The sequence below is a fragment of the Brachyistius frenatus genome, unplaced genomic scaffold (genome assembly GCF_029030835.1).
Source record: "Brachyistius frenatus isolate BFR_SWC_R1_liver_20210118 unplaced genomic scaffold, ASM2903083v1 Contig_186, whole genome shotgun sequence".
NCBI classification, from domain to species: domain Eukaryota; kingdom Metazoa; phylum Chordata; class Actinopteri; family Embiotocidae; genus Brachyistius; species Brachyistius frenatus.
In genome coordinates, this window is record NW_027210785.1 from 118,506 (window position 1) to 136,095 (window position 17,590).

Consider the following 17,590-nt stretch of genomic DNA (forward strand, 5'->3'; position numbering starts at 1 on the left):
TGTGATAATTAGTATAAAAATCTTGGAGTAGACCAAAAAAAAAACAGTACAACGGAAAAATACACATGAATGACTTCACCAGAAAACAGTTAACTTCACTGACGTGTAAGGTAGTTACGGACACTGACTGAAGTGACAAAGCTCAACTAAAGTTCAAGAGAGATAACGCCACGCCGAGGGTTACAGAAACTGCATATTTGCTCGGATACTCCCAGCAACCTGTCTCGCCCCTTTACTACGCTCTCTACAATACTGCTCCACCTCTTACCTGTGGAGATAAAACAAAGAACAAAGTTGAGCAAACAGAACCACAGAAAATGAGCACAGTGTTTTCACAGCTGACTGAAGATCAGGTAACTTTCAAATCGACCCTACTCAAACGGCAGGCTCTGATCCTCACGTGTGGCTGGACGATGCAAACATTTGGATTCATCTTTAGAGAAATGGCACAATTTACTCTGGAAGTAGCAATTGTACCACTGAGGGTCTTTCTGTTATTTTATTCCAAAAAAGAGGTGGTTATACTGTATGTAAGTGATCAGAAAATGAAAGAAAACACGTGTCTAGATCATTATTTTTAACTTATAGTGTGTTTACTGTGTGTGTGTGTGTGTGTGTGTGTGTGTGTGTGTGTGTGTGTGTGTGTGTGTGTGTGTGTGTGTGTGTGTGTGTGTGTGTGTGTGTGTGTGTGTGTGTGTGTGTGTGTGCAGGTTGTGTTTGCATGTGCCCGTGTGCATCCTGTAACTTTGGTCTCAGCACGTCACAGAGTCTTCGTAGCATTTTGGAGTGTATCTTGGCCCATGTCTGTAGTGTTTGCTGCGTCAACCACAGAGTAGGTTCTTCAGTGGTTCTTGTCGTAGTCCTTCACCATGCGTTTGATGTGGAACAGTTTGTGTCTCAGCCTGCGACACTCTTTCTTCTTAGACTTGTAGTCTGATGTCTACAGAGGAGAGACAGCACAGACGAGTCATTTAATACTACAGTTGTTTTTCCTAAAAAGGTAAAAACTCTGGGACAGATTGTCAAGTAGAGAGACCACAACGCAATTACAGCAGTTGCAAATCTCGATGCTGCTTCTGTTTATCAGGGAAATGTCAGTAACTGTAACCTCGGAAAAGTCTCCTCACCTGCTTCAGATCCTTCAACTGATTGTATTCCTCTGCTACAGCCTGAGAGAAGCAGAAAAACCATTTGGTATGATTAAGTACAAACTGAACATAAAAGGATTATTTTTTTTCTCTGTTTGAGTTACATTGGAAAGAGATGATATTCTCTATTTCTTTCCTGATTTGTAATTTAGGCTCATCTTGCCATTTGTTACCAGGTTGTTCAGCTAAGCCTTTCTTTACTTTTGAAAGTGAGTGCTTTGAGCGCTATCTGACCTGGTATTTGACAGAGGTGTCGTCCAGTGTGTCCAGCTGCCGACTGAGTTTGTTCAGTTGATCGTTAATGTCGTCCATCTCGGCACACAGACGCTTGTACTCCCGTAGGTCGGCATCAAACTCTCTCTTATAGCCATGACGGCGCTCGTCTGATGTTATCTCTGGGTACATGCTGGAGGACAAGAAAGAGAGGATGAAGGTGGTGCAAAGGGACAACAGAAAGTTGGGAGAGGTAATAAAGGCAAGTAAACATCAGCCTCCGAGTAAAAGTTAAAGTTGCATCAGTCACTAGAAAGACCTGAAATGACACCTTTCAAGCTTTAAATAAGTTATCAAGTTTACGACTGAAGCACAGCGACACAGTGCACAGGTCAAGTGTAAATTTCAATAATAGTGTGTTCAACTTGAAATGTTTCCCTCTGGGATATCTATTGAAGCGTGGATGAAAGCAGTCACAACCAGACAGGGAATACTGTCTCTACACCGACTCCCACTTTTTCCTACCTTTGTTCCAGTTCTCTCATTATGCCTGAGTACAACTCATGTGAACTTGCATGCCTTGGAGGATTAACTACTCTCCTGGACACAATGAGGAATATACAAAGTGCGGCCTTTTCCAAGCTTTGCAGTTTAAGCATCCGTTACCTTACAGTTATACACTTACATGTTTCAAACCAAAAGATGCTCTCGGTGCTCTTTTCCCTGTAAAACACGTTGCTGTCACACAAGTTTCATTTTCTGAGCTTACAGTTATTAATTCACGTCAGAGAATTTAGGTCTGGTCCTGAGGGAGCAACAGTATTTGACTGCAATCTACTTGTACATTCTGGGTTTTTGGTTAATGACTTTTCCATCTCTAATCCTGACTGTGCGTGAGCATCGCGCAGATGAAGTAGTACATTCAAGGAAGTTGAATTCTCACCTCTCCCATTCTTCTTCGTCGAGTTCATTGCCCGTCTCTCCTCCTGTGGTGTACTCAGTTTCATACTGAGACTCATCCAGTTCTGGGTTACGTCTGCGCCTCTTGCCTCTGTTGGCAGAGGGTTTGCGGCCTCCACTTGTGTCTTCAGAGGGGCTGGAGCTGGTCCGCCCACCGTGGGAGAACGCTTCTGATGGTCGGCTGGTTGTTCTTTCTGAATACCTGTGGGACAGCAACAAAGACATAAGAAACACAGCTTCTTTAAGAGGCTCTTCAGGACCCCCGAAGAAATGATGATGATAAGTTTAGAAGCTTTAAAAGCCTACATTTACTTTCAGAACAGTTTTGGGAAATGTTATGACACATCCTTCAACATTTGAAGCAAATTACACCTACACAGTCCTGATGATGGTAAGAGTTTTTAATGCTAAACTCTTAATGATGAATATCACCCTCATACGTTATGTAACCGGAGCCAGCAGCTGTTATGCTTAGCAATAAGATTGGGACTGTGCTATAAAACAATGATCTGTTTTAAAGGGGGATTTGTGCTAAACCTTTGCATTATAAAACTCAGATAATAAAAAAACACTGTTTTCAAGGGAGATTCAAATAAAAAAATATGACAAATGTCACCGCAAAAAGAACATTATTTAATCAATTTACTAAACTCGACATGATGTGTCACTTACTGACTGTCAAAGGTGTTGTCAGGTCTGTTTCTGTGCTAAGCTAAGCTAGCTGGATGCTGGCTGAAGATTCACGTGAGAGTGGTACAGTATCAAGATTTTGACTGTTTTAGATACTGCAGCTGTAACTTTTGACCAAAGTGCCTGAATGAATGTGTATTTGTATCCGAGAGGCTACTGACCTTTGTTTCAATACAAAGATAATAGCGGTAAAGTTAAACGTAGAATTCTGAGATTTTCATAGTGCATAAAAGTATCATAAATGTCCTGCAACAATTAGAGAAATTGAAATTGATGCCTTTAAAGACAGTAAGTGTGTTCCAAAACATCATCACCATAATAACACCAGGAACTTATTACTGATATGGCCCAGACAGATTCCACATGGAGGAAGGTAGACACTTTGAGCCACTAATGATTACTGTTGCTTAAACCCTACAGTCTGACTGTGTGCCATATGGAGGCGCTCAGTGACCAGCAAGCAGGTACAGCTGTTTAATAACAAGAGGGGGCAACATGCTCAATTTTGTAGTTCTGTAGGGATTTGTGGAGGAATCCAAATCCAATGGCGTAGATATTACAAGTTCTTATAAAAGGCAGAATAATGTCAACAACAAAGAACACTGCAGGTCCTCAGGCTACCATCCCTCTGCTTATGAAAACACCAGCTCTGTTTACTTTGTGAGAGGAAATCATTGTAATGTTCTGCATAACTTTGAAACAACTAAAAATACAGTCTGTGATTACATTTTTGTATTTTGTGTAGTTCCCAGCGCAGTTTGTATTGAGGTCGTTGACATAAGACGCACTTGTTTTTCAAAGTAATGCTTTGGTCAAACACACTGCAGTTTTATGTACACTAAAACAAACAAAAATAAAGTGCTTCAGAAATCACTCCTAGTTAGAATGAAAATTACATTCATTGGTTCACAGACATGCTGCCTTTTCTCCTCCTCTGAGAGTTCAACGAACATGAGAAAAATAACAAGGGAAAGTTAATCCAACGAAGGCTCGAAGGTCACACACAGCTCTCTTTTGTGTGCAGGGCAATATGTTTTCATGGGCTTAAAAACAGACCGGTGATTAGATATTGCTTATGTGAGTCACAAGTTTTGAACTTGTTTTGTCGGGGGCTTTGCTTTACAGTATATAGACTCAAAGGTTGCGACTACTTCCACGACAGAAATACAAAATTTAAAGCATCATTTTCTGCTGGTGGACTTTGCACACATCTGCGCAACTAAAGAGACATTCACTGCTGACAAAACATAAACATAAAATACAAAGACTGCATTTTTGATGCAGTTATCACTTAATATGTTCTTAAATGCCTCTCTTTTGTCTTCCTTTAAATGATTAAAATATTTTGATGACTAATCTTGAGCTAAGGGAAATAAACATATATTTATCCCTTCAAATTTGATTTGGGGACACTGTGTAAGCTGCACATGATGTAAAACCATGGTCCTAATGGATATCATGGATATACTTCCATGTCACTGTAACTTTAATAATGTGTTGAGAGACATTTGTACGTATAACTCTACCCTGAACAGAAATGGGGCAGAACAGAGACCGGGAAAAATTGGATTTTCTACATAAAGCCAAACAATTAACTTACTGTAACTGTTTAATGATAGAATAAAAAGAGGTTGTTTATACATATCTGACAACTGTTTGTTTAATAGTATATTGTACTGTTTGTATTGTTTCCAGATCTGAAAACCCAATAAAAATGGAAGTATTTCAAAAACAGAAGGGGGACTGGGAACACGGGATGACCTACTCATTGTTTTCGCCGGTGTCTCCATCATAGGAGCTGCTGTCCACCTTGGTTGGGGGGTAAGAGATGACACTGTTAGCTGAGGCGTTGAGCAGCCCAACGCCCTTCTCTGACACCAGCAGGGTAGGACCATCCTGAACACTGCGGCTTTCCTCTACATTGTTCACCTACAGCAGGAAGGAAAAAACAGAAGGAACAGGCTCAGCAAACACAAACAAACAATTAAAACACCCCGCAGGCTCATTTTCTGACTGATGTCCTGTTAAATAAATCATTCTTCTCTTTTTATTAGTTTCAAAGTGATACATTTAAAGACCTACATGACATTTGTGTTTGTGTCAAATGCATCTAAAACAGTGAAGGGTCTTGAAGTGAAATGGCACACTGGGAAGTATTAGCTCCAACAATGATGGCGAGAAAGAGAAAGGGAAAGAGAAAGAGACACAAATATGGTAATTTGTGCTTTAAATTCTTGTGAGCAGACAGGCATGAAATTGCACATCAAAATCCAACTCCTCAATGAAATGAGGGTTATCTGCTTGGTCCACAGTGCTTCAGGTCAACAAACCAAAAACAAAAGAGGACTAAAAGTTAATTATAAATAAAAAAAAAAAACTAACCCTAAATAAATCGAGACATTAATGTAATACCATTGATGGTTTGTTGTTTGATTTATTTTGCCCATAATTTAGGTCTGTTTCTGATAACCTTATAACCTAAAAGGATGAGTCATAGTCATATTTAACACTGAAAAAATAACAGACAATAATTCCAGCTTTGCTTTAAATTCTTTTGCATTGTCTTATGGCTTCATGAACAGCTGGAGCGGATCTGGTCTTCCTTTATGCCTTTAAACAAAAGGAGTGTCTCGTGTAAAAACATTTGCCTTAATCTCTCCTTCCAAGTCCTTCCTGTGAAGCCAGAGAGCCGACGTGACAGAATTCCTCACAATGAAGGCCTCAGGGCCGGTCACTGTTTAGTCCACTGAGTTTATTATTCACAAAGCAGAAGCATCTAAATTTCGCTTTCTCTGCTGCGGGGGGAATTAGCCTGGATTAATATTAGCAGTCACAGGGCACTAGTTAGAGGTGAGAATTTACAACGATTTAAAAGTCTTATGGAACATCTACCCGTTTTCTGTTTTCTAGGGTAGTACATTACTGCACAGTTTCCTAAATTCCTCACAGTGCATAAGCAGAGCCAAACATCAGCCTTGCCCCCCAAAAAACAATAATCATGGAGGGTGGAGTGCCTGGGTGGGGGAGATCCGCCCTTCTTGCAGCTGCAGGAGAATCCTGTTTGAAGAGAGTAGTTCATGTAAGAATCCCAACAATGCCCTCTCACTGTGCAGTACAGCAGCTACTGGGCTGTGTGCAAAGTAAGTAAGCACAGTAAAAATGTTTGAGAGTCCTGGGCCGGGTGAAGCAAAGCCAGGAGGTAAAGATGAAGGGAGACATGATGAGGAAGCAGGGAGGGATGGAGGTAAAGTAAAAAAAAATAATAATAAAAAAAAAAATTAGGGAGAAGTACATGTGGATAAATGATGGAAAAATAATGAACTCATCGTACTTGTCAAATATTTGTCTATCTGTTGCATAACATGTTCTTATTGTCTCAGGAAGGATGTACCCATTTATCTGTGCACAACGTGGTTCTATAGTCTCAGTTACAACGTCTCTGCACCTTTATCTTGTGACCTACGACCTCACTCTACTATATACAAAAACAGATATACAGAGGAAGTGGGGGTGACTGTCAACTGTATAAAAGCTGAACTACGGAGAAGAGACTTCGAGCAATGCTGGATATCTTTCTTTGAGTGTACATGTATTTGCTCCTTCTTGAAAGAATAAATGTCCGACGTGTTTGATTTTGAATCCAGCCTCTGAGTAATTTTTCTAACAATAAAAGGAGTAAATGATACGGTGACAAAGGAACAAAGAGAGTCGTGATGGAGTAAAGTAGAAATCAAGGAGATGACGTGGAAAAGAAAAAGTGGGGCACAGCAAAGAGATTTGCTGCATGTAATCTATACTGTAAAATGTCTGCTTCAGTTATTAAAAAGCACGTGCTTCAGATGATACTTATGTTGCAAAAGTCATTTTTACAGCGAGTTATATTGAGCAGCAGTTACTGTGAGAGTTAACAGAAAGAATACAGTAAATGCTGCATTACAAACAGATCAATTTTATATTAAAGTCATACACTTAAAGAAAAGCACGTTTAAAAAAATGAAAGACAGAGTGCAGATGCCAACAATGGACTGAACTCTGTAAAGACAACAGTGGCTGTCAGGTGAAGTCAGCTGAAGCTCAGCGGAGTTGTCTTTTCTAAAAGAAAAAAAATGAACCCTGGAGATCCTCAATGACAAGCAAGCACTTTTAGAAATATTTGTTCTGAATACCACATAGCTGAGTCACATGCCTGATTTCATAATTTAAATCTTTTGTTCAAAAAAACTGCAATCAGATGTTTTTCTCAACTTGTTCAGCCCAACTCTTTGCTTTTTCTCCTTGAAGAGTTGTCTGTATCAGACCAGACACGCAAAGAAGGAAGAAATAAATACCAATTCTTTGCTCTCTAAGGTTCACTGACATTTTTTTTACTAAAACCTTATTTAAAGTTGTTTAATGTGTACGTTAGTTGCATGTTATGCCATGTATCAGCATTTTATCTTACTGTTTCAACCTACATTCTGTTAGATGTTTTTATCCACGTCTATGAAGCCAGCTCAGGATGCTTTCGCTCTCCATCTGTGCAGCACTTCAGTGGTTCCAGCACACAGACGGCCCTGCAGGAACCAACTCTGATGACCTCATGCAGCAGACACAATGCAGCCCCACTGGGCGAGCTGAATGAAGCCTGTGTGTGAGGTCATCAGAGCGAGCCAGGCCTCCCCGAGCTCAGCAACAGAGATGGGTCCAATCTCAGACCAACCACGGCCGTAGACTGTCACTGACCGAGTGTTTAAATGAGCCAAAAAAATCCTGATGACTCATTCTGTTGCCCAGATACAGTATGCAGGTAGTGTGGCCACGAAGGAAAAAAAATACTGCAGAGTGGAAGATTACGAATATAATAAAAAAAAAAGAGGACAGGTGGATCACAAACATCGTGTTATAAAGATAAGATATGTGTCTGCCATAATACAATCAATATCGCTTTGCTTTGGCTGACATTTTGTAGAGAAAACAGTCTTAGGCACTATGTTCCACAACCTACATAGACCATACTGTGTGGTTTCATCTTTGAGTAAATCATTTGTGATCATCAAATCTTCAAAGACTCATCTTCAGAAACATTTTACCCTTTTCCCAAATTGTTATCATCCTAAATATATGTGCTCTTTTTTTTTTTACAGCAGTATATTTATGAAAAAAGGTTTAAGTTCTTAAATGTGGTGTTAAGCACACTTCATTACTGTAACTATAATAGGTCGGATGACATCAGTGAGCACAGCTCCATTATTAGACACTAGTGCGAGTCATAGGATTCACTCTGGGCTCCTCGTCTCATTTACCCTGCTTTGCTTGTACACCTGTGTTCATGATGCCATACTCTCTGCAATGACAACCTCTCTCCAAAACAAGCAGCTCTAATATAATCCAATATAACAACATGTCTATTGAGTGCTTCTTCTGGTATCCTCCAGGTTTTGCAAGACAGACACCGTGACTCATTTTCTCAAATTCATGACAGCATATAAACAATAAGCACACACTCGAGTAACTTGTGTTTGCAAGGCTCATTACTATTTAAGTTAGCATGTACTTGTATGTACTAAAAGCTGCGTGTCTGCATGTATTGATTTGTGTTCGCGACACTCTGTTGCACAATGTTTGAACACTGGATTCGGCCAATATGTATTGGTTAGGAATAGAATGCATCATTGGTGTGACTAGGTAGGTGCTGTAGTGGAGAGTAAGAAATAGACAGAACAAGTAATGGACAGAAGAAAATAAATATAAAAAAAAAAATAAGCCATGTTCCACTTAGTTTTAAAATACAAAACAATACAACAAAATTCAAACGGAAAAGTATACACGTAGTCAGGTGAACTTACTTTACCTATTGTCAATTAACCCAATTTGTGCCACTGAGGACCAACAATTAAATTTCAAACCTGAGCTTTTGATGTTTTCACTTAAGAATATTACCACACTGTTACCGTTACTAGTCATTCACTGTATGAAACAGGCATAATTTGAAAAATGGCAGGTAAGTAAAGTCGAGTAAATTATCAACCCATACCTCCAGTAACAATTGCATATGACAAGCGTGTTGTTGACATTTAAAAACTCGAAGGCAGGCTCTCTAGAAACCACCTGCCTGCTAACTATCTTCTCTGGTTGTTAATGATTACTCAGAGTGAAACCGGGCCATACACTGTGAGCAAACAGGCACTCACTGCTATCAGCCCTGACCCTGAACAAAGTTACGTGGTCAGAGGAAACAGTGTTAAGGTAGTGTGACTGTTTTCTGCTGGATTCAATAAACCTATAAGCATCTTAATATGAAGCTCCTTGTGTACTTTCATCTTGTAAAAACAAGCAATGGAAATATATGAGATGTAAACTGGTCATCAAGTTTACAAAGTCTCTTTGGACATGCAAAAGAGGCAACAGGCCAACCTCAGGAATGTGCAAGTCTCAGCTTGGCTATTTACTGCATATGCATCACCAAACTCACCTACCTGTCTTTAGAACTGATGACTACCTAAACAGGAGAATGACTCTTCCACTGATGACCTACCTACTCAACCGGTTTTACTCTGAAAAAAACAGGTGGACAATAATTTATGATTTGGCAAAAAGCCACAGTTTGTGACAGAGAGGAAAAGTATATGTCAATCAGTTTTGGTGGCTGAATCCCTCACAAAGATAAACCACTGTAGTCGAATATTTCATCATCTCATCAAATCTGTCGGTGAGCATTGGATTCCATCCTTAGGCTGGATTTAACCTCAGTGTTCATTTGACTTCAAGCTGTGCGTGCAAAAGCTCAAGGTCAGTTTGGGTCGGAAATATTTTGTTTTCGTTTTTAAATCCCATGTAAACCCACTCATATTAAACCTTGTTGATCATCCTGTTGTCTCTTACCCATTCTTCTACATCTCTCCCCTCTGACGCCTTCCCACCAACGAGAGGCTCTTCCCAGTAGATGTTTGGTTTTCCATAGCGCCAGATCTTCCCTCTTGTTTTATATGCAAAGAAAGCTGCAACACCCAAGGCGATGACCACCAGGAATCCACATACCATGGCAACTCCCTAGAAAAGCAAGAACATGAGTATGATATCCGGAAAATACTCAAGGACATAAGCTCTGAGATATACTTGCTTTATCCTGGTACAAAAAGTACACGTGTAACATAATTACAAGAATTGTGTCACATTTTGTAACACCAAGTACAATAAATGTAACCAAACCACAATTTATCTCAATTTTCCAAGTTTCTAATATACACTGTGGTTGCAGCAAAACAGATGGCACACAAGATAACTACAAGCAGTTTTTGTAGTTTTGAAATATTTTTTTCAAACTATTGAACAATCAAAGCAGAAAAATAATGAACCCCAAATCAATCATTAAAGAAATTTGACAAAAATGCTAAATATTTTCTTGTTGCAGCTTTGACATTATCATGATTTTATGTTCTTTTTTTGATTTATAGTGTTGTACATGGAATGAAGTTGGGTTTTTGATAGTTTTGCAATTTAAAATTTAAATTTCATCATCACCAACATCTTTCATCAAAAATGAAATTTTAAGGCCTTTAATGCTCAACAAAGTTAGGCTACTATATCTACATGAATTACCCTGGAAACTGAGCTAATCCAACAACTTTGATTCAACAAAATATCAACAGGAAAAGCAACAGACCTCCTGTGGGTCCACAAAGCAGTAATGGTACAGGTACTGGTTGTACATGGGAAAGCCTCCCACTCCTCCCATCTGAGAGTAGCTGGTCTGGTAGAGGCTCTGGCACATCATGAGCATTGGATTGTACATCATACTGGAAGAGCCTTGGGCCATTGGGTTCACCCCGACAATGTAGACAATGTTTATGATGGCCTGAAAAACACAAGAATTAGTACACCGATGTGCAGACAAATTGATATTCATAGATATAGCATTAGTTACTTGATTATTGAAAAAGACTTCTATAAATATCTCTAAGAATTTAAATCAAATGACTAAGGCAACCCCGTCAGGTTACGCAGAGACAAATAGTCACCGGCAATCATATCACATGTACTGAACAGACTGCAAAGGGTACATTACAAGAAGGAGACAAAATCTGAATCTAAATCTATGATGCCCCTTTGGTGTTCTCTAGTCTGTCTCCAATAATACTTGAAGCTTGCCAATCAGCTGGATGCACAAAAAAACTAAAGGTTTGAGAAAATCAGGAAAAACATTTTTTTCAGAGATAATTACATATGTAAACTAAAAACCAGAGAGTTGTGCATTGAATTATGAGAAAGTCCAGCCAATTTATATGAATGTTTTGATAATTGAATACCCTCTTTGCATATTGAACATGAATAAACTCTAAATCTATAAATTGGTTTCTAAGGACACTACTGTCTTTTCCTTCTTGGTGCTACAGTGGTATTATATATATATATACACTGCAGCTTAAATATATTGTTGTGATCATGAATGAACATCTGTACGAACATTTGTTTTGACCAGCAGAGTCCAGGGAAGTCAACAGAGTTAAACAGAGTTCTGTTTCAGATTATCCCTCTGGTATTTAGGGTTTCCTAAAACATGCACATTTAAATGCCGTTCATAACAGAGACAGGCGTTCACAATTTTGAGTGTTGGTTGGGATATGAAATGGGAACCTCCAAATATTTATGCGAGATGCTTCAGCTGGAAAATGCTAATGTAATGCAGCTAATGTTTATTACACCAAAAGCTAGAGGTTGAACAATCTGAGTGATTTGTGTGTTTCAGATAGCATGATTTCCAATTTAAACTTAACCTTTTGTACAACAACAATTTAAGTTTATTGTCTTGAATCTAAATTTCTCTTAGCTCAAGGAGGTTTTTGTTGTCAAATAGAATTGATGAGCGGAATTAAAAAGTGTTATCCTGAATGGGAGGTTTCTGTCTGCTTTCCCTCTGCATGTTTGACAAGAAAATATACAAAGATTTGAAATGCACGCACACAGCGACTTGTCAAAGTATAACTATACACAAAGAGCAGCTAACCGTCTGAGAAATAATGTCCTAAGCAAAAACATGCTTATAGACTGTAGAGGCAAGAGGTCTCACATTTTAAGGAGGTGTGTCTTGTAATCTGCATTGTACTTGCAGTCTATTGGGTTTTCTGTAACATTTGCAGGTCTAATCCATTGTAAGAAAAGAGTTTAGGTCCTAACTCATTATTATGACAGTCTTGTTATGACAGTACAGCCGGACACACACTGACCGGTCTAATTATCATTAAACATCTTTTTACATTAATACTGGGCTGCCATAAGAATGGTCAACCAAACTATTTGCATATTTCTCAGTGTATTGAGAAATACAAACAGTGAAACATAGATAACAGATTTGAAACTGAAATGTAAATGAGTATTACCTGTAGGATAGCTAGTATGATACTGGATATCAGGAGGGCCAGAAAGAACTTCCTGCTACGTACTGTGTTGGATTTAGAGAAGCTGGCAATGAAGAAGGCCAGTGCTCCAACAAAGTTAATGGCTGCCATGGCAATCATGGCAGTTTTGGCAGAGTAAGGAGAAACGTAGGAGCCGTAGTTATTTCCATAGCCTCCATAACCCCCGTAGCTGCCGAACCCTGAGCCGTAGTTCCCCCCGGTGTATCCGCTGCCATAGCCCATACCAGAGCCATAGTAACCCATTCCCATACCGTATCCATACTGCATGTCCCACATGAGAGTGGAAGCCACACAGGCAAATATCGCCACACACAGCACTATGACTGTGGCCATCATGATCTTCACGATCCCAGGAGGTGACTGCCATTTGTAAAAGTGCTGTGGTTTGTCCTCAATGTAGTACGATCCCGGCGGAGGTGGGTACGCGTTGAAGTCGCTCTGAGGCCCACGGAAGCTGCCCGGAGGGCCGTAGGCATTGTTGGACGGCGGGGTGAAAGGAGGACTGTAGACTGGAGGGCTCTCGTAATGCTGCTTGTCAAACATCGCTCAAAGAAGTCCGGAACTATAAACAGAAAGACCAAAACAAAGAGTGAGTGCACGGCTGAGAGACCAAAGTGTTCTGTACAAGCTCTGTTATTCAGCAGGCTGATAATGAATATTGCTACACGGAGAGATACGAGAAAGGAAGGCGTGCCTGTCGAGGCTTCATGACAGAACAGTGTAAATGTTTTACCATTTCCAAGAAGTGTGATTTAGTACAACTAAGGCTTATTTGTGTAATTTTGTCTTTCTGTCAGGTTGAGTAAATAAAGTTTCACTGAGACCATAAATTAGATTACACTTCCTCTCCTGCATTTACAGAAAAGATAAATATTACATGAATAACCTTACTTTGAGGATTCGGAACCAGCCAAGTCAGAATCAGCGTGGAGATGTCAGTACCAGGACAAAGTGCAGCCAAACAACAATCCTTTCCTTTTTGCCTCCTCACAGGCTGTAGGAGTCTCTCTCCAGCACCCACAATGCCCAGACTTTGAACATTTCACATCCCGCTAAAAGTTGCTTTCTGTTAAAAATCGAGAGAGAGCAAGGCCACAGTGCATATGATTTAACAATGCTCATTCTTCTACACTGAGCACAACAGGGAGTCGGCGGCCTACATGCTGGATAGAAAAATACTGTAAACAGCCGAGCAAAGTTACTGTAAGGACAGAAAAACCAGACCTTTAATACCTTTTTTTTATTTATTATTTATTTCCAAGTGTACTTGTTCAGAGCACATGTTCCCAGAGCCCAGGGTCAAATCTTCAAATAATTTTTTTTTTTTATCAGACTGATAGTACAAAGCCACAGATATTCAGTTATAAAGATGTAAAACAGAGAAAAACAACATAGTTTCATGATGCAGGAAGCAGAGCATGTTTGGAATTTTTGCTTGAAAAATGACTCACTACTCTAACCAGAAACTATTTTGATTATCAATTCATCAGTGAGTATTTTTGTGAAAATGACAAATATTCCCTGGTTTAAGCTTGTGGAGACTGAATGCTTTAGTTTGTCATGCATGTTTGTTAAACTGTTAGTTAAATACAAAGTAATTTAAACGTGTTACCTTGAGCTCTGGGAAATTGTGACAAGATTTATTCTGCTGTTTACTGATATTTTAAGACAAAACAACTATAGATTGGAAAAAAATAAATAAGACGCTATTGATGATGATGAAAAGAACTGTTAGCTCTTGATTAAGTGATTTTTTTTTTAATTTTTGTATTCAAATTAACTTATGAAGAATGCTATGCAAAGTGTTGTCTTGCAGAACTGCATGGCACCACAGCGTAGATCAAATTGAATTACAAAAACACATGTTGCATCATCGATCTGTTCAGGCGGGAATGTGAGGGAGGCAACAGCCAAGATGCCCAACCATTCAGAAGTTTAGACATACAGTACAGACAGAGAAACGGTCCCTGGCACTGCCCACAGTCCAATAACTCTCCTCTCTTTATGGGACTCAGGCACACACAGCACAAGAGGTCTCGCCTCAGAGCCTCCATCCCAGACACCTTCCCATTATTCCTGCCTTCATTCCTCCATATCCTTCATCCCCCTCACAATTGCCCTGTCCCCCAACCCTCTTCCCCCTTACTCTCCCTCCCTCCCTCCATAACTTCTTGCCTTTGTTTCGGGAGCAGGAGGGGTAAAAGTCAGGGCTGCTCGTCACGGGAACAGTGTTGCCATGGCGCTAGGGTAAAAAAAAAAACAGAAAGAAAGAAAGAAAATTGGGGCACTGTCCTGACAGATCAAACAAGGGCTCCACTGTGCTGCTCCTGAGTGAACTGAGGCGGAAACGAGACAGAAAGAGGGGGAGACAGGTAGATGAGTATGTTGTGCACAACAGTGTCAGGTGTCCTTTATTGTTGATTAACATGCTGCCTTGTAAGAAGGTGGCTTCCAGTTTGTTTCCTGCTGCAGTGTTTGATTATGTCGATAACTGGCAAGAAAAAATGAGAGGCTCAAGCTTTTCCCTTGCAATGAAATTGACCTGAGACATTCCACACAACTGTGACTTATACCTCTAAAGACCTTTAAACACTGTTAAATGCTCCCTTCGACATGTATACTTCATTACATTAGGAAATGTACTTCGTGTGCAATCTAAACCTTTAACTGATCTAAATCTGCCAGCAAGGCCATTTCAGCTCAAAACGTTGTAAATCAGACAAATATATTAGAGTAGGACTCTTCCGAAGAGAGCATTTAAAAGTAGTGCCAATAGTTGGGAGGCAAAAACCATCAGTGGAATTTTTTTGTGCATGGAAAAAGCTGAAATAATTAGTTGTTTCAATCATTCATCAAGTAAAACATGTTGAACATTTGATGCTTTCAGCTTTTCACGTCTCAGACTTCGGTGCGTTGTTTTTTTTTTTTTTTTTTTTAACTTTGTGGGAAGTGTTTTTAAGTTTTGGACAGTTAATTGGGCACAACAGGGCATCTGAGGATATAATTTAAATGGGCATTTTACCTTATTTTTTTGACAGGTTATACACGTAAATATTAATAAGTCAAAAAAGAGGGGATGATCTGGCGCCATGGAAAACCAAATATCTACTGGGAAATGACTAAACCTGTTATACACCCAAATATTAATAAATCAAAAAAGTAATTGCGAGCATAATCTATGATGAAAATTACCTTTAGTCTCTTCAAGACTCAGCCATGGACAACAAACGACATGCTTGTGCCATGACTATTAAGGCCAACAAAAACATGATGATGACCTTTTCGGAACATTTGCTCCTTTGGGAGAGCCCTTCTAGAAAGCCTGAAGCCAGCGCTGTTGACTTTTACTCAAATCGTTTTCTGCTGCAGCCGCAGAAGTAAGAGCAACAAAATCAACAGCAGCAGCAGTGTTGTAGTAGTAGAAGTAGTAGTAGTAAGATGGTGTTTATCTAAAGCCGTCTCATTTTCAAGCTGAGCTGAGAGCACAGCGTTTGGACCGCAGTCGCAGGTCAGGTCAGACACCCACCAGCCGAAGCCTAAGCCGCACTGCAACACAGAGACTCTATGATCGGCTGCTGATAATGGAATTTCAGTTATACAGTCACATGTCTTACATCTGTCAAAAACAATTAGGCCCCTGCCGGACGTAGGCTGGGACCCACTGGCATACACACAGGAGTCAGCCAAGACTCCCTGCCCAAAAACATCCCCACTCACAGATCTTCTGGACCACGAGAAGTTTGTGGGGGGGGGGGGGGGGAACCACATATTCAGTTGCAAATGCTTTAAGTACACGTTTCAAACAACTAATGCACTAATACACAAACTGAAACTGTTTAAAAAAAAATTAAAAAAAGTGCTGTGTGGGACTACAGTGCAAAAAATATTGGTAGATCAGTCAATCTCAAGGCCAAACAATGAACCAACAAATTAGCAGATCAAACGGAGGTAGATTAAGTATCTAGCAGATTTAACAATAAAGAAAATGTTCAGTTAGATTATGGGCCAGCATTTTAGCCACCCAGTTTCTAATCAGTGAGACTCCATACAACAAGCACCTCTCAAAACTCATCAGAAGCGTCAACAAAAACTGAACATGATAACCTGAATTAATGATTTACGGCAGGGCTGCTGTATTGGACTAAAGTAGTTTCAGGTGTACCTAATAAACTGACATCTGTGAGTAAATCAGTAAGCCAGTACAGTGGCTGCAATTAGCCTGTGATACAACACAAAAACTCTAATGCTTAAAGCCACTGCAGATGTCCCACTATGTTCCTGACCAGAGATGCACTTCACGCACACTTCAGGATGAACTGTGGCCTGCTTTTATGTCTGTTAACCGTTTTACTGGTGTTTCCATCACTGATGTAAACACGCCTTTTAAACTAGCATCAAAACAGACTTGTTTTTTTTGGCGGTAATGAAACTTTATTATCAAGGTTTGTTGCTTTAAACGTGATTTTTTTTTTTTTTTTTTTTTTTTTAAAGTCGAATACGTTTAAAAAAAAAAATTGTTTTTAAAAAGTCTTCAGATTTTATGATGATCTATGTTGGTGCGTTTTTCTCCGTGTAGTCGCAGCAGATTTCCGACTCAAATAGTTTTTGTCCGATTCCTTTAAGATCAATAACAAACAATGAAACTAACTCGGGTTTGTGTGGCTGTCTGGAAAAGCTTCGGACCCACCTGTCCCGAGGTTTCCCGTTAAATTAAAAAAAAAAAAAAAAAAAAAAAACTTGGCGTAAAGGCAGCGCCTACAAATACATTTAGAAACTTCAACCATAAAACCACATTAACGCAAGTTTAGGTAACTAGTCTGTCGAAAAGAACTTCACATTGTGCAATTAAAATCACCTTAATTCACCTTAAAGAGTTCTCTTACCTGAGGACCGCGGATGGGGTGGGGGGGGTGGGAGTGGGGGAGAAAAAACCTTGACCAATGTCCGAGCCCGTTTCCTGTCAAAACTCTCCTCAAAGCTGAGGGCAGTTTGGGAAAGTAAGGAGTCTGTCGGAATACGTCCGCGTTTCTGAGACAAGGTTAAAGCGAAACCTCCTTATTGGAGGCGAACTTCGGAAGTCGTTTCCAGCTGCTGTCCCGGACGGAGAGGGGACAGCGGTCTCGCGAACAAGTGCTTTGTCCCGCCTGTCCGCGGTGATGAGGCCCACCCGCACAACACCCGCTG

At 39.9% G+C, this 17,590-nt stretch overlaps 1 protein-coding gene across 2 annotated transcripts; it reads right to left on the minus strand.

The window, feature by feature from the left end:
* Positions 1–840: 840 nt before the first annotated feature.
* LOC138632490 (occludin) lies at positions 841–17,509 on the minus strand. Of its 2 annotated transcripts, none has more exons than XM_069718086.1 (9): positions 17,290–17,509; positions 12,368–12,968; positions 10,654–10,845; positions 9,873–10,040; positions 4,777–4,940; positions 2,305–2,523; positions 1,383–1,554; positions 1,128–1,169; positions 841–940 (listed from the first exon to the last, which is right to left on the minus strand). In XM_069718086.1, the coding sequence occupies exons 2-9, from the start codon at positions 12,947–12,949 to the stop codon at positions 842–844; spliced, it is 1,638 nt and encodes a 545-aa protein (XP_069574187.1). In that variant the 5' UTR covers positions 12,950–12,968; positions 17,290–17,509; the 3' UTR covers position 841. The 2 variants fall into 2 exon arrangements, with proteins under 2 accessions (XP_069574187.1, XP_069574188.1); XM_069718087.1 differs by lacking the exon at positions 17,290–17,509 and adding an exon at positions 13,298–13,379.
* Positions 17,510–17,590: the final 81 nt, after the last annotated feature.

What these genes read in the sequence shown, in the direction of transcription:
- LOC138632490 (XM_069718086.1), bottom strand. Translation starts at nt 12,949, where the DNA reads ATGTTTGACAAGCAGCATTACGAGAGCCCTCCAGTCTACAGTCCTCCT. An exon ending in GGAGAGATGTAGAAGAATGG is followed by an intron (nt 4,941 to 9,872) that starts GTAAGAGACAAC and finishes TTCCTGCTGTAG; the next exon opens with GTGAACAATGTAGAGGAAAG. An exon ending in GACACCGGCGAAAACAATGA is followed by an intron (nt 2,524 to 4,776) that starts GTAGGTCATCCC and finishes GCTGTCCCACAG; the next exon opens with GTATTCAGAAAGAACAACCA.